Genomic DNA, 15,439 nt, shown 5'->3' with positions numbered 1-15,439 from the left:
CCGCCCCGCCCCGCCCCGCCGCGCCAAACCCGACCCGCCGCGCCGCGGGACGCCAATTTAGCGAAAACCTACTTTCAAAGAACCACGAAGGGGAACGACTCCAGCGTCTTGGCTGAGCGAGCGAGCTGAGTCACACAGACACACACACGCACACACACAAACGTAAGACCGTTCAACCCGGTCGTGTACAAGCACCGCGGCGACCGGACGAAAAGGAAAACCTTTCTGACGCTGTTTACGGCAGAGTTCTAAACGTCTGCGCACACGGTTTGACTACACACAGGCACAAGTGGCACGGCAACGGTCTCTCTCTCTTTCTGTGTACGCTCGCCTCATGTGAGTGTGAACGTCTCTCCGAGTGACGAAATACGAGACAGGGTAACTCTGTTCAAATATAAGGTCCCAAGAGTCCGCCATAAAACCCCTCTTTCTCTGTCTCTCTCCCGCTTTTTCGGGCCTGAAGGCAAACACAGAGGTCGAAGCACCACTCCCTCTTTTCACTCTCTCTCTCACACCGTCATTTCTCTCTCCCTCTTTTTTCCGTCTCTCGCTCTAGCTCGCTCGCATCCACTCGAAAACTTCATCGCATAGGCCACGCTTTCAAAATGGCGACGTCGGCGGCGTGGCGGGGCGCGCGCGGGGGGCCATCGGAAAAACGCGCGCGAGCAGCCGGACAGAATAAATTACCCTGGCAACTAGGGCGAGCCGGGCCCCGCCGGGCGGCCGCGGCCGACACTCGGAATGAAATGAGGAGCACACGCGCAACACGCCGCCGACGACACTTTTTCACGAGCTTTCTGGGGGCCGTCACAATTGTCATACCGGCGCAAAATATATATATATACATCGGGAGGCACAACAACGTCGCCATTCAACGGGAACGTGAGGCGGACGCCGCGGACAAAGCACACCCACAGCAGCGGAGCCAGAGGCCCAGGCAGGGACGACGTCGACGACATCGTCGACGGCCTCGTCGTCGTCGTCGTCTCCGACTCGGCTCGTCTCCAACGCCGTGGCGTGGCGGTACGCTGCTGGCCGGGCCCGCGCCACGCACCGCCACCGCCGCCCCGTCCCGTTGTTGGTCTAGCCGGACGCGCACAATTGCGATATTAAATCGACTGTAAATTCCGCCGGTTAATGAAAGGAATCGCGCAGCGGGGCGGGGCGAGGCGGGCAGGTTGGGGCCCGCCGGCCCCTCCCCTCGTCTGCTCCACGGAACATCGCCATAATTTACTATCCATTGTGCGAGCCGACCGAGCCGACGTCGTCGTCGGGGAGGCGGCGGCGGCGGCGGCGGCGGAGTCCTCGCCGTCCCCGCCCCGCACGTCCCCGTCGTCCCCCACCACCCAACACTGCATGCAGCACCCGGGGGGCCCGGCCGGCTGGCCTGGCGAACAACGCCGCGATCCTCGATCCATCATCCGGGCCGACTGCCTCATCAATCAGGAGGACGAAGACGACGACCAAGACGAAGAGGAGGCGGCGGTGGTGGTGGTGATGGTAGTGGTGGTGGTGGTGGCTCGGGTGGTGGAGGTGGCGGAGGAGGTGCTTCGATGGCCTTAGCATTTTCGGGGCTCCTCCGGCCGGCGCGCTCGTGACTCGTGGAGGCGGGCCCAACAACTCACGGGCGCACCTCGTCATCATGGCCGTCGTCATCATCAAATCTGAGACGAAAATTATAACCCCACGGCGCACGTCTCTCACGTGGTTATATTGGAGTCTTGTTCGGGAACTGGGCAGGCCGGGGCGGCATATGCGCCGTGCGGAACGCGCTCTCGAAGTACAGTACACGTTATGCCTACTCACTCATGCCAGCGCTCTGTCTCGCTCTCTCTCTCTCGCTCTTACAGTACTGACACGCTCACTCATTTTGCCGTACGCACCAACATGATCCCTCTCCTTCTCTCTCACACTCCAGCCCTCTCTCTCTTCCCCTCTTCTACCATCCCCACATTAGCCAACCTCCCCCCGAGGGTAAGAAAAAGGGGTAGTATGGTGTAGAGCAAGAGCAGGGGGTGGGTGAGGGGGAAGAGGGGGCAGCGAACCCGATCCGCCGAGGGGGCGGAGGGTGGGTGGGGGTAGCCGCCGCTGCCACCCCCATTTCCAGTGCTGTATCGGTTTTCGTGATGTACGACGCCGTGCCCGGCGGCCCCCCGGCCCCGGCCGAGCCAGCCGCACCCGCATACCCATTGCAACGCCGCGCCGTCTGCGGCCGTGCGGCCCACATCATACACCGCCAGCGGGGAGTGCCAACCGTCGTACGGACTGCCGTGCGATTCCGGAGATCGTTCAAGAGGGGCTCTCCTATACCTGCCCTATGAGTGCAACAAGGACGGAGCTATACAGGAGGTATAGGAGAGCCCCTCTTGAACGATCTCCGGAATCGCACGGCTGACTTGCGCATGCTGCTGCGATACTCGGCCCTCATCACGACCCTCTTCACCATTCACCCGCTCCATCCATGTCCGTCTGCAAGGTCGCGCCCCGTCGCCGCCGCGCTACGTACTCGCTCGCGGGGCCGCGCCTCGCCACGCCGCGCCGCCGCCTCACCAGACGGTGGACAGACGGGCCCACAGACCGGTCCGCGGCGGCCGCGGCGGGCGGGCGGACGGACAGACAGACGGGCGGACTGGCCCAGCAGCGGCCCGGCGAAGACGGGAAGGGGGAAGACCGGGGGGAAAGGGATGGGCGTGGCGGGGCGCGGCAGACCCAGTCTGGCCGAGCGCCCGAGGATCATCACACCAGCGAAAGTAGTTGTGCAGTCCGCCCGGCGGCCGCGCCACGCCCCGCCCTCTCGCGTCATCCGGTAGCGCACCGAACGCAATACACATACGCCCCGGCGGCCCGGTCAGGGAATCCCTCTCGCTCACCCTCTTTCTCCATCACACGACATCTATCTCGCTCTCTCTCTCGCTTTTCTTTCTTGCTCTCTCGCGCACACGCCTTCCTCTTTCTCTCGGAGCATTCGGGGACTTTATCATCCAACCAGACGGTTCTCTCGGAACCGCTGCAGCGGCAGCGCGCTCGCCGCCCGGGTCCCGCCGACCCGCAGCTGGGCTCGCCGGCAGGCATTTCCCATGGCAGTGCAGGGAGAGGCACTTTCCAGGCGAGGACACCACCACAGGGCAGGCCCGAGAGCCGGCCAGCCGCGCCAACAAAGAAGATTGCCCAACGATGATAAACCCGGCCCAGCCGCCCCCACCCCCTCGGACACACAACGCACACACATACACACACACACAACGCGCACGCACTTTGGGGGGACACAACGCCTAATGGGCGAGGTTGGGCTGCGGTTGGCGGCCATGGCCGTCGTCCACCACGTGACGGATGCGACACACGCGCACACACAGACACAGACACAGACACACACACACACACACAGACACACACACAGACACACACACAGACACACATAGACACACACACACACATGCGCGCGCGTGCGCGCGACTTGCGCAAGTCAGTCCCACTAACTCATTGTGCAGCAGACCAGCTTGCTTAGCTGTCCAACCACACACACAGACACACACACACACACACACGAGCGCGCATCCATGAGAGTGTGCCTGTGTAGTGGTGGTGGTGGTGGTTTTTGTAACGCCAAGCAGAAGCACTATACATACATTCTCGTGACGAGCCGCGTGGAAGATGGTACCCAACGACCGCTGCGGTTCGGACAGCGCCCCCCCCCCCTCTCGCGCACTCATGCGGGCAGCGACACACACTAGTACATGTCGGCGGACACGGCACGGCACGGCACGGCACCACGACCGCGTCACAGCAGCGCAGCGCAGAGCGGGCCACGGAAATATAATAATAAAGTCCCAGCATAGCAGCGCGAAACGAAATGTGTAAACATTAAGCGCAACGGCGTGGATCAAAAAAATAAGATAAAAAGTAATAAAAAGAGTGCGTCAAAATGACTCTCGCGCGCACACACAATGTCATTTTGGACGGGCCGGGCCGCGCGCACACAGCCCAGCACTTTCCACCGCACACTTCCACACTTGCGTGACAGCATACACAGCACGGCCAGCGAGCGAAGGCACACACACACACACACACACACACACACACACACACACACACACACACACACACACACAGCACGCGCGCACGCAGAAATTATTTAGTACATGACTGCGCGTGTGAGTGAGAGAGAAAGAGGGGGAGGGCGCACCCAAATATGGCCACTGACGGCACCAGCAGCAGAGCGGCATTGCTGGCCTGGCTCGCCTGTGTGAAAAGCAAGCAAGCAAGCAAGCAAGCAAGCAAGCAAGCAAGCAAGCAAGCAGACAGCGGCAGCGGGCACGGCAGCATTTGAATTGCAAGCACGGCGGCGGCGCTGCCCAGGCCTCGTCTGGCAACGAGTTGCCCAGCCCGAACGGCCCGAGCCGTAAGGTGCGGCGGGGCAGGGCGGGGCGCGGGGGGCCGAGCTGGCGCATGTTTGTAAAGTCCATTCCTGTACAACATCCTGGTGCAGGCCTTGTCTCTCTGGCGCTGCGGGGCGCGGCCTAGACCTCGCCGTCGTCATGCCGACGGAGAGGGTGGTGCGAGAGGAGGTGGGTACTTGTCGGTGCCTCCACCTCATCCTCGCCGTCTTTCCCCTAAAAGGGGGGCCGCCCCCAGCGAGAATGAGCCGCCCGCCCCCTGGCCATTAGAGCCGCCCCCGGCCGTCACGCCAGCGAGCCACGCCACCGGGGGGCGTAACCGCCCGCGACGTGCCGTGCGAGAGAGACGGCGCGCTCAGATAGTGCCGCACTGGCCCGGGTGGGGTCAAAGGCAGCCAGGACAGCGCGTCACGGTGATGTCACCAGTGCGCCGGCCCCAGCGGGGCTCCAGCGGGGCTCCAGAGGGGCTCCAGAGGGGCTCCAGAGGGGCTCCAGAGGGGCCCCAGAGGGGCTCCAGAGGGGAGGGGGTCGCTTACGGCCGGGCCCCGTGGCTCGCGTGCGCCCGTCGCGTTACAAACCGCCCAGCCCAAGCAGCGCTCACTCGGCCCGTTTCTTACAAAAGCTTCGAACGAACAGAGCGAGAGAGAGAGGGAGAGAGCGAGTGAGGGGCGGGGTAAGGGGCATGGGGAGGAGGGAGCGAGAGAGAGGGAGAGATAAACGTGAACGATACCGTCGCTGCTACGGTGCAAAGGTTCATTAAATGTTAGAGCCCGGGCCCGTGATAACGACCAATGGGACCAACTTTCTTCCTCGCTATCGTGGGACCGACCGGGGCGCCGCGCGGCCCCGCTGGACCGGAGGGGACCGGAGGCCAATCAGACAGCTGGAACACTCCGGCGGCGATGATTAGGGCGGGTGACTCAACAGCAGCGGGGCGGGAGTGTGGAAACGGCCGGGGCGGTAAAATCCAGAAAGGCTTTTGCTATGCACACAGCCGAGCCTGCGGAGCCCACGGGCTCCGGTTTCGCCAGCTGCACCGACGTTTATTTTATTTTATTTTTTTCAACTTTTCTTTTTCCCGACATCCGCGCGGATAGAGTCCATTCCCTAAATTTTGTCCACCGGCTCGGCCTTTGCTTTCCGAGGTCTATTGTAAGTGCCATTACGATGCGTGAAGACCTGCCGCTGGAAGGGTCCCGGCCCTTTGCTAGACCTGTCAATGCCAATGGCGGCCAGCGACCGGCGTGGCGCGCCTCGCTGGAGCTGCGTGCGGAGGCGGACGGATGTCTCGGCAGGTCTAGGCAAGGTATTCGACCCTTTTAATGAGCGTAACCATGCCGTTTATGACGGCAACAAAGCAAGCGGAGCGATTGTTTCCAATTCCTTTGCCGAGCCGGTGGACAAAATTTAGGGAATGGACTCTACTGTGTGGCTGCGGCAGCCGCATACATATAGCGGTCTGGCCGGGCTGCCACACGATAGCGCCCGTCTCGACGCTGCTGCGCTCCGCTCTGCGCTGCTCCGCTGCGCCGCGGCTCGGCTGGCATCAGCTGTGCTGGATCAGCGAGAGGAGCGGCGGCGGCTCCGGCCAGTATTATAATCCGCAGCAGCAGCCGCACGCGAAATAAGGGAAGCGCGAATGTTAATCACAATCAGAAGTAACAACCGCCAACAACAACAACAGTAATGACAAGCATCATGGCTGCAGCTTTCAATTATTATTATTATTGTTTTGTTTTTTGCAGCCGCCAGACACATGAAAAATTTCGTTGGCGCCACCCGACTTCCAACTCTCTTTTACCCCTCTTTCAAACTTGGTTACGGTAGGAAAAACAACTATATAAAATAAAATTACAAGACAAACACGCCAGCTCGGGCGTCGCGCCGCCTCCGCCGCCGCTTCTCTCATCGATCATGATTCGGTGGAGAAGCGCTAGCGTCATCAGCCGGCCGAGGGCGGACGGAGGGGGGGGAGGGGGGGGCGTCACGAGCAAGACCGATTGAAAAATAACATTGATTTATTACCCCGGCTGCTGCACAGTTAACGACGGAGGGCCCAACCAGCACCACCGACCGAGCACGCCGTCGAGCCGGCCGAGTCGAAAAGACGGGCTCCATTAGCGGCGCGCAAAGGCCGAGCCCGAGCCCGGCCCGACGGCGAGGACCCCCCCGCGACCATCCCACTATCGCCAGCGACACTCACACACAAGGAAGCACGGCCGCGGCAGGGCAGGAAGTGGGTGGAAGCGCAAAGATGAACGAATATTGAAAACTTGTGTTTGGGCGGCGCGGCCCCGCCCCGCCGCATGCCCTTCCGTCGGCGCGAAACTTGCAAGTTCTTCTTTCCGAAAATAGCCCTCCTCGCGTCGCAGTCGCGCAGCGTCGCCGCGGGGGCCCGCAAGCCCCGCCCCGCCCCGCCCCGCGCGCGCACATCCGATGCAGATCCTGCAGATCCCTGGACCGGACGGACAGATACGGTGAGGGGGGGTGGGGACCGGTGGCGCAGCACAGGCAAAGCAGAGGAAATCGCCCGTCGCATTACCCCCACCACACCACAGCAGCGGGCGCCCCGCACTGCCCCGCCCCGCCCCGCCGCCGCGTCGCTAAGGGGGCGCACGCGTGATGAACATCAAAGCTTTCCCCGCGCCGCGCACCCTCCTCCCCTTCCTAACTTGAAACAGACGCACCCCTCCCTCCCTCCCCGCTCTTTGAGGCCCCCGCGCGTCCCCCGCACACGCCGCGCCGCCGCGCAGGGAAATTGTTTAACACACACACACACGAGGAGGGGCGCGTGTGGGCGGACAGGAGGAGGACGCGGGCGGGACCAGCGACGGCTGTAATAAAATGGAAGGACGTGGACGGATGGATAGATGGATGGTGGGCGGCCACCCGGGCGCTGGGCTGGCCGGCAGTGGGCGAGGATAGACTAAACTCACCCCCTGGCCTCGCGGGCTGGTACACTGCCAACACAAATGCCCTGATCCCTGCTGCTGCTGCCGCTCCTCAACCGCGCGCAACGCAGGAGGACGAAGAATTTATGGGGCGGATTCCGCCGCGCCGCTCCGCGCCGTCGGCATGGCAACCAACCACCGACCACCACGTCGGCGACGTCCGGCGGCCTCGGCGTCGTTATGCCCCTACGTGTGGGTATTAAGGGGAGGTCAACCGGCGCACCCTAACCCCGCTATATACCCCCCCCCCCTCGCTTCGCCAACTTCCACCCCCAAACTCTGAAACTCGCGTCGTGGCGGGCGCGCGGAATTGCTGTGGGGGCGGATGTGATCCTCAACGACCTGGTCGGTCGCGCAAAGTCCAGTAGCGGCAGCAGTAGTCGGCCCGAGCTAACCTCGCCTGATAACGGTTATGTCACTGCGACTCTGGCCGGATCGGCAGCGGCGGCGGCGCCATCTACGCAGCCATCTGGTCAGCCCGTGACTCACAGCCGACCGCCCACCGGGGGGGGGGGGGGGCATTCCCCACGAGTGGCCCGCGTTTAATGCCGAGGCCTGCGGGACTACGAGCAGGACGCGAGGAGGCTGCCTCGTCGCGTGCGAGACAGAGAGAGGGAGGGAGAGAGATAGACAGAGAGAGAGAGGGGCTCTCATTACAGTCTTTAGCCTTAGGGCCGAGCCGGCCGAGTCGGCGTTTGATTCATTTCATTACTCGGCCACGCCACGCTACGCCACGCCGCTGGCGACGAGGCTGCGGCTCGTTCGGCCGACAAGACGTCAGGGGAGACTACAAAAAAATAAATTAAAATGAGCCAAAAAAGGCGCACCACCCCGCTCCGATCCGCCCCGCGGCCAACGAACGAACAGCAGGCCAGGCCGGCAGCGGAGCGGGAGGAAGATATCCGAGCTGGCCGCGTCCCCTCCCGCTCCCCCCAGGGCCATACAGGCCCACGAGGTCCCACCGATAATTACATATGAAAAGCGGGAAAGAGAGATAGCGAACGGAGCCGCCCCGCGCCGCTCGCACGACGGGTCGGGTGGAGCTGAGAGGAGCCCCCGGCAGCAGGGCGCTATTGTGGGGCGAAGCTTTAACTGAACAGCGCTCGGCCAACCCTTTGATGGGCGCGGGTCCGGTGGGCGACGGGTCGGAAGGGGGCGGTCGACGGGGCAGAGAAACTGCGTCACACGAGGAGGAGGGTTTACACTACGTGCGTCATGAAATGAGATGGCAACGCGCGAGAAAGGAAAAAGTGATGATGGGCCCCCCTCAAAAGAAGCTCCATGGCCGTCCAGCAGTGCCATTGGTCCCATTGGTTGCGTCGTGGTCACAAGGCCGTGAGGTGCCGGGGGGTGGCCGCCCCGGGGGCCGGCCGCGGCCGGTTCACCCCCGGCCAGTCGCCTCCGCCAAGGTCATACCCCCGTCCCCGCCCGCCCGCCTGCCTGCTCTACCCGGGGGAAATAAAAAACATGACTCGATCAGCCTTTCCAATTTGGAAGGGCAAGAGGCGCGGAAGGTTTTAAGTGGGTTGAAGCGGCGGCGGCCACGGACGGGTGACAACCCCCGCCGCTGCCGGCCCTGGTCCCGCCGGCCCTGGCCCCGCCGCCCCGCCCCGCCCGCGCGGCCGACTGGACCGACAAAGCGCCGGAGCATAGCACGGCCGACACGGGCGTGCTGCTTCGGCGATCATCAATTTTACAGCGACAACGCGCTGGGCTGAAAGGGAGTTACGGCGGGGTCCGGCCCGCCGCGCCAGCGAGATACGGCAAACAAAAAGCGGACGGCGAGGAAGGCGGAGGAGGAGGAGGAGGGAAATGCTACGGCCAGGGCCTGACATGCTCTGGAACAAGCGAGGCAAATCGGAACAGAGAGGTGGGGGGAAGAGAGGGGGCGGGGCGGCAAGGCGTAGGACTCCAGGCGCCACTCAATCAACCGTAGCACGTTGCCTAGCGCCCCACCGAGAAGGGAGGGAGGGGAGGGCGCACAGCCTGCTAAAGACGATAACCAGACGGGGGTGGTGTGCGGCGGGGGAGGGGGGGGGGGGCACCAACAACCAGCGCCATCTACGAACACACCGGCGTTGCTTGTGTACGTGTACCCATTTGGCTTGCACGATGACCAGGCAGGCGGGCGGCAAGGCAAGCAAGGCAGAGAGGCAAGAGGCATGGCAAGGCAGGGCCAAGCACGGCAAAAAGCGCTTACGAAAAACAGCCGGCCGGGAATCAACTAATGGTCTCCGAGACCGGGCCCGAGCAGCAGAGCCAGCCAGGGCCTTGCGATCCATCAGGCGGTGCCCCCCCTCCCCTCCCAAACGCTTGCTCTTCCAACCTGCCAAATCAAGGCAACCCTTCTCTGCCAACGCGGCGGGTCTGGCGTCAAAAGTATCGACAGGCAACCCCGCCTGCCTCCCCCTCCTCTGTTCCTCCCTCTCGCTCATGAAGTGCAGGCCTCGGCGTGCCAGGCAGCAGTGACAGAGACGGGACGCACAATGCGCCCGCGATACCCATCACGAGAGATAGAGAGAGGGAGAGAGACAGGGAGAGAAAGGGGGGAAGAGGAGACGGGGAAGGGAGTCCCGGGGGCTCTGGCCGGCCCCAGCAGCGCGCTATGATGGCGACGCTCCAGGAGGCCGTGGCCGCCAGCGGCGTGGCGCTGCTGTACACTGCCAAGAAGGGACGCTCGGTCCAACGCACAGCGCGGCTCACTGCGCGGCCCATCCGGCGGCACCACCGGTCCGGACGGGACGGGGAGGCGAACCCGAGCCCCCCGGAGAGCGAGCGAGGAGCGAGAGGGCCCCGCCGAGCCAGCCGGGGCACACCACCACCGGGGCCCGCCGCGTCCGAGACGTGTAAGGCGAGACGTCTGGGCCCCGGGCCGCGTTTGGAATTACACACCCGCGTACCCTGCGCAGAGAGGGCACCCGAGGGTACCTCAGGGTGCTGGGTACCGCGAGGAGGAGAAGGTACCCGCCGCCGAGCGCGGCTGCAGCGCGTCCCGATAACAACATTTTAATTACAACAGAGTGCGCCTGGTCGGCAGCCCGCTAATTAGAACACGGAAAAGTTGAAAAAGATTCTTTCTCGTCGACACGGGCGTGCCGTGCCGGTGGCGTGCGGGCGGCACGGCACCACCACCATAGCGCACTCACGGCAGGCGGGGCGGGGGGTGGAGCCCATGGTGGAGCCACCCCGCCGCGCCCCGCCTCCCCCGGGCACACGAGGCCAGCCCAAGCCATGCTGCTGCGGCGGCCCTGCCCTGGCCCTGCCCCCAGGCCTGGCAGGCAGGCGGGGTGCGGCGCAGGTGTTCTCTGTGTGTTTCCCAGCACAGCAGCGGAAGAGCGCCATGCCCCATACAGCTCAGCCCGCCCCGCCCCGCCCCGCCCCTCCCCCACATCCGGCCCGACCGGGCCCGGGGTACACACTTATACGACAGGAATAATTTAACGTTGCGCGGTGGGGCTCTGTGGAAATGAGCATCCCCGATGCATTCCCGATGCCGTGCTTTCGCCCATACGGCCCCTACTTTACTGCCGGGCCAGGGGCCCCACCCCGAGCAGGCCCTGTACGACGGCAGGGGGGTGGGGGGCCCTTCCCCCCCCCCCCCCCTCATCTCCGCCCCCGGGCCGTGGGAGTGAGTGGGGCCGGGCCTAGGGCCGGGGAGTCACAAAGTTCAGCCTTCGCTTCCCGGCGCGGGACAGATAGGACAGGTAGGCAGGCGGCCCTAGGCCTTGGCGTCGGCTGTCCTGTCGGGGCTGGCCGACAGACAGGCGGACAGGGAGGCCCGGTCCCGCTGGTCCCCGCCACTACAAAGGACAGGCGAACGTGGTCGCATAGCCCGCCAGCAGGCCAGGGGAAAATGCCGCGAGGACAGAGAGGGAGATAATGCCCCGGGCGGCCTGAGGGTTCCGAGGAACATGTCCCGGGCCGTCACGCTGACAGCGTACCCGCCGCACTCCAAATTCCGCGTCAGATTCGGGGAAAAGAGGATGCTGAAGTGCCACTTCGGGCAGCGCGCGCGGCATGGCAGGTGCAAAGAGAGGGGGGGGGGGGTGAAACAGCTGCAGCTGCCGCTACAGCTACAGGGGGAGGGTCCATACTTCCCCATCGAACGGGCGAATTTTTCCGAGTTTTCCTCACGTCAGAGTTCGCCGCACACGCGGTAGAGGAATTGTGGCCAGCAACATGCAATTGGCAGCGCGGGTATACGTACTACTACGTCCGACAACGAGAGCGAGCGAGAGAGAGACTGGCACGCGAGTGATAGGTAAATAAAATAAATGAAAAAGAGAGAGTGAGAGCGCAGGCAAACCTCTAGAGAGCATTCCACACTTAAACACACAACTGCAGCAGAGTAATCCACAGGCGTAATCCACAGAGGCGACGTCGTGCTCGACTAATCCAAATGCAGGCAGGTGGAGGTGGTGGCGGCGGTGGTGGTTGTGGTGGTAGTGGTGGGTGTAATCCAAAAAACAGGTGCACTAAATCACACTGTCGCACTTGCACACACGATCACAACGGCACTTTTCACTTATTTTTTTTCACTTCACTTTTGCACTTTGCATCACCACACACATTTTTCCATTTTTTTATTTTTATTTTTTTTGCACTTTGGAACACGAACTCACCCGAGAGGACTCCGGCGTCGAGCTTGGCGGACGACGGCGCGGCAGGGGTCCGGCCCGGCCACGCCGCGGTGCTGAAGTCGGCGGTGGCGCCCACTTTGTAGCACGACGGCGGCCCGGCCGGCCCGGGTGGCGCCGGGTACACGGGCAGCGACACGGGCTTGGGCTGCGGCCACGCCGGCTCCACGGCCGAGGACGACGTCGCGAGCCGCGCCACCTTGCTGCGGCGGCCCGACGACGACGACGAGGAGGACGACGACGACACCGGCGACGACAGGCTCTTGGGGAGGTTGTTGACGAAGCGGGTGCGGCGCTGCGCCTCCGCGCGCCGGTAGTAGCACGGGTGGATCATGAGCAGGGGCTCGGAGCGCTGGCCGGCCGGGGGCTTGGCCGCGTCCGGGAGCTCGTACTCGACGCTGCAGTCGACGTGCAGGGGCCGGCTGTAATCCTTGCCGCCGACGCCCGCCTGCCCCAGCCGCTCGCCGCCCTGGACGCCCGCGGCGCCCGAGGCGCCCGCGCACTGCGCCGGGGACGGCAAGGGAGGGGTCATCTCGTACGAAGGGTAGCACGTCACCATAGTTGACACGGCAGCACGCCTCTCGCTTCACTCACAGCAGGACCGACAGAGGGCGTTTTTCCAAGCATAGAACGATCCGGGGTCTTGGAAATGGAGCGGAACGGAAAAACTTGGAAAATAAACAAAAATAAAAAAAAAGCACTGGCGCGGTGCGGTCAGTCGGTGTCACATTCCCAGAGGCTCAGGCGGTTCAGTCCCGGGCCGGAGCCGTCACCCACATGACCTGACGGCGACCTGACGGCGCGCGGTACGGGCTCCTGTCGGTACGGGCGACGCACCTCGACTGAGGCGGCCGGGCCGGGCGCTGCGCAGTCGCCCCGCGCCGCCCCGCGCGCCCGGCGGCCGTGCGGGCCGGGGACGAGCTTCAGGGAACTCCCGCGAGGGGACAGCACCGGTCGCGCCGCCCCGCCCCGCCGCCCCCCACCACCTCCCGGCCCCGGCCGTGGACCTGTTCTGGCCGTACCGCCCGGGAGGAGGGGGGACCCATGTGAACTCATCTGCTTCCTGTGCCGTGCGATTTCATAACAAGGTTACCCTGTCGCCTCTCTCGCTCGCGCGCGTACTTTCATTTTTCGGAGTGGAGCCGTTCGGCGCCCTGCAAACGGCAGCGGCAGCCAAGGGGCCGCGGCGGCGGGGCGACGTGCGAGCGAGCGGATCGGATATTGCGTTTAGCGCGCGTCGCGGAAATTTCGCGAGCTGTTTTCCCCGAAAGTCGATATATACGTATTTGGCGCACACGGCGCGCTGAATCCGCTCATATCCTGGCGCCAGGCAACGCGAGGCCCGACGCTGACGCTGAGGCTGACGCTGGCGACCTTCGTCAGGATGACGGGCGCGATGACGCCGGTGCGGCCCGCGTCTGCCTGCCAGAGCCGATACGTGCAGATTGCCACTCCACTTGATAAACCGACGTGTTGTTCCTGGCCGATGCCGACCCGATCCCGACCCGACCCGATCCCGATCCCCGTGCAACAACAACACCAGCCCCAGCCCGCCGTGGAGGGATTTTCCTACCTCGCGATGCGACGCGCGGGGTTCCCTCGTTGTGTCTGGCTGGATGCCCGCCTGCCACCGTCTATTACGCCAAAGTGATAAATGTGTATTTATTTTCCATTATTATCATTCTTTTCCTTCTTTCCTCATCCTCCTCGCCCGCAGCACGGTAGCGCCAATCGATTTTGTTGTATAAATTGCAGCACGGAACAAATCCAAAACAAACCGAATGTATAGTCAATCCTTTCCATGCGTCGCTGGCCCCGTCTGTGTCCCCCCCCCCCCCCCCTTCCCCTTCCTCAGCGGCAGCTGATGGAAGCCATACAACTTTTATCTCGTTGGGCCTCAGCTCCCTCCCTTGCCTTCTTGCCTTTCGCCCCAGCCTGGGCAGCCTGAGCGACCTACACGACGGCAGCCCCGTTTCTCATTTGAGCCTTCAGCTGCAGTGCGGGGGGGGGGGGGGGGCTGTGCCCGGCCAGAAGGGAAGGGCGGGTCAGCTGAATGCAGAGGCTGAATGTACCAATTATAATTGTGTATGGATAAGCATCGGGGCATGTTGCTGCCGATGACGGCAAAGTGGAGGAGGGGAAGGGTGGACGAGGGGAGGAGGGAGGGGATCTGATGGGGGTGTGCAGGGTGTGCTGCTGGCGCTGAAATGAGGGCTTGAGGCGGCTTTTGCAGACCCAGCAGCAGCAGCGAGGCTTTATGTATTCCACGGAGAGCGGGAGCGCACACTGGAAAAAAAAATTAGACTCGAGTTGGAGCTTGCGATAAACTCGAACTAAAATGCGCGCGCCATACATTTCCATGCAAGCAATTACTTTTCCAGGGGAGAAAAAAAATCCGGAGTATGGGAGTAGTGTGTTATTTTTCGTTTGCTTTTTGTGCGCGTCCCCCGTGATCTTTAGAACATACGTACTGTAGTTGTACTCCCCCTCCTCTACAACAACAGCGGAGTTACCCAACGCCTCGCCCGCGATCCCCTTTGAATAATGCGCGGTTTTATCGCTTATGCATGAATGGAACCTCATCAGCGAACCTGGACGCGCTCGGGCGGGCGGGCGGCGGGCGGGGCCGGCCGAGGCAGGCGTAATAACATATATATCATCGATAGCTTGACGTCACGGGGACTCGGGGACTAGACCGCCGCGTTAATAACCGAACCTGAAAGCGCGCTCCACGCCCGCGGACGGCGCGGAGAGCCTATCGGTGGCGTCACGGTATGGGGACAAAGGCCGCGATCGGGAGCTCAGGCCAGGTGTGTCTACATGGTGAGGTACGCTTACTTGTACTCGTTCTTGCATGGTGATCAGCCATGAGGTGCCTGATACACCAAGTGTTCAACAGGCAAACACTGCAAAATGTTGCACAAAGTGGCCAACTCCGTATGGTTGTGCACTAGCAAAGTGTGCAGGCGTAGGAGGTGGGGTCAACTTCTCCTACGCAGACAAGTCTAATGATGGCCAAGTTGTAGCTGCTGCTGCTGCCGGAGGCACGGAGCGGCGCCGCCGCGAGGAGCGGCCTATTAGGCACAACAAGACGCGCACCGTCTCGAACACGCGCTCGCGGCGCACACAGCTCACACACGCAGGCGGCATACTTCTCTTTAAGCTCATGGGGAGCACAATAAAGGCAACGTATGTGTGTAAACGAGTCGCATTTCTTGAAATTACTTGGAAATTGTTTTGACTGAAATACAATTATAGCAGGAGGGGGGGGGGGGGTTGAAGAATAGAGAGTAAAATGTGGATGGAAGGGGAGGGGGCTGAGGTAAGGGATAACATTTGAGGAAAAGAGAGAACCAAACGAACACGGCGCCAAAGAAAATGGATACGGCGCAATGGAGGAGAAAGAAGAGAACGACACGGAAGACCAGATAAGAATAAACAATGAGCTGGGGACCGG

The 15,439-nt window shown here is 62.9% G+C and overlaps 1 protein-coding gene across 1 annotated transcript in view; it reads right to left on the bottom strand.

Moving 5' to 3' along the window:
• The window catches only part of LOC113212045 (centrosomal and chromosomal factor-like), a 41,293-nt gene extending 28,452 nt beyond the window's left edge, over window positions 1–12,841 (bottom strand). Inside the window, exon 1 of the mRNA XM_026430616.2 lies at window positions 11,968–12,841. Coding sequence (XP_026286401.1) covers window positions 11,968–12,541 — 574 coding nt within the window. The 5' untranslated portion in view covers window positions 12,542–12,841. The remainder of the gene's footprint in view (window positions 1–11,967) is intronic.
• Window positions 12,842–15,439: the final 2,598 nt, after the last annotated feature.

The sequence above is a fragment of the Frankliniella occidentalis genome, unplaced genomic scaffold (assembly GCF_000697945.3).
Source record: "Frankliniella occidentalis isolate FOCC.00 unplaced genomic scaffold, Focc_3.1 Scaffold202, whole genome shotgun sequence".
NCBI classification, from domain to species: domain Eukaryota; kingdom Metazoa; phylum Arthropoda; class Insecta; order Thysanoptera; family Thripidae; genus Frankliniella; species Frankliniella occidentalis.
This window is presented reverse-complemented; position numbering and strand designations above follow the sequence as displayed.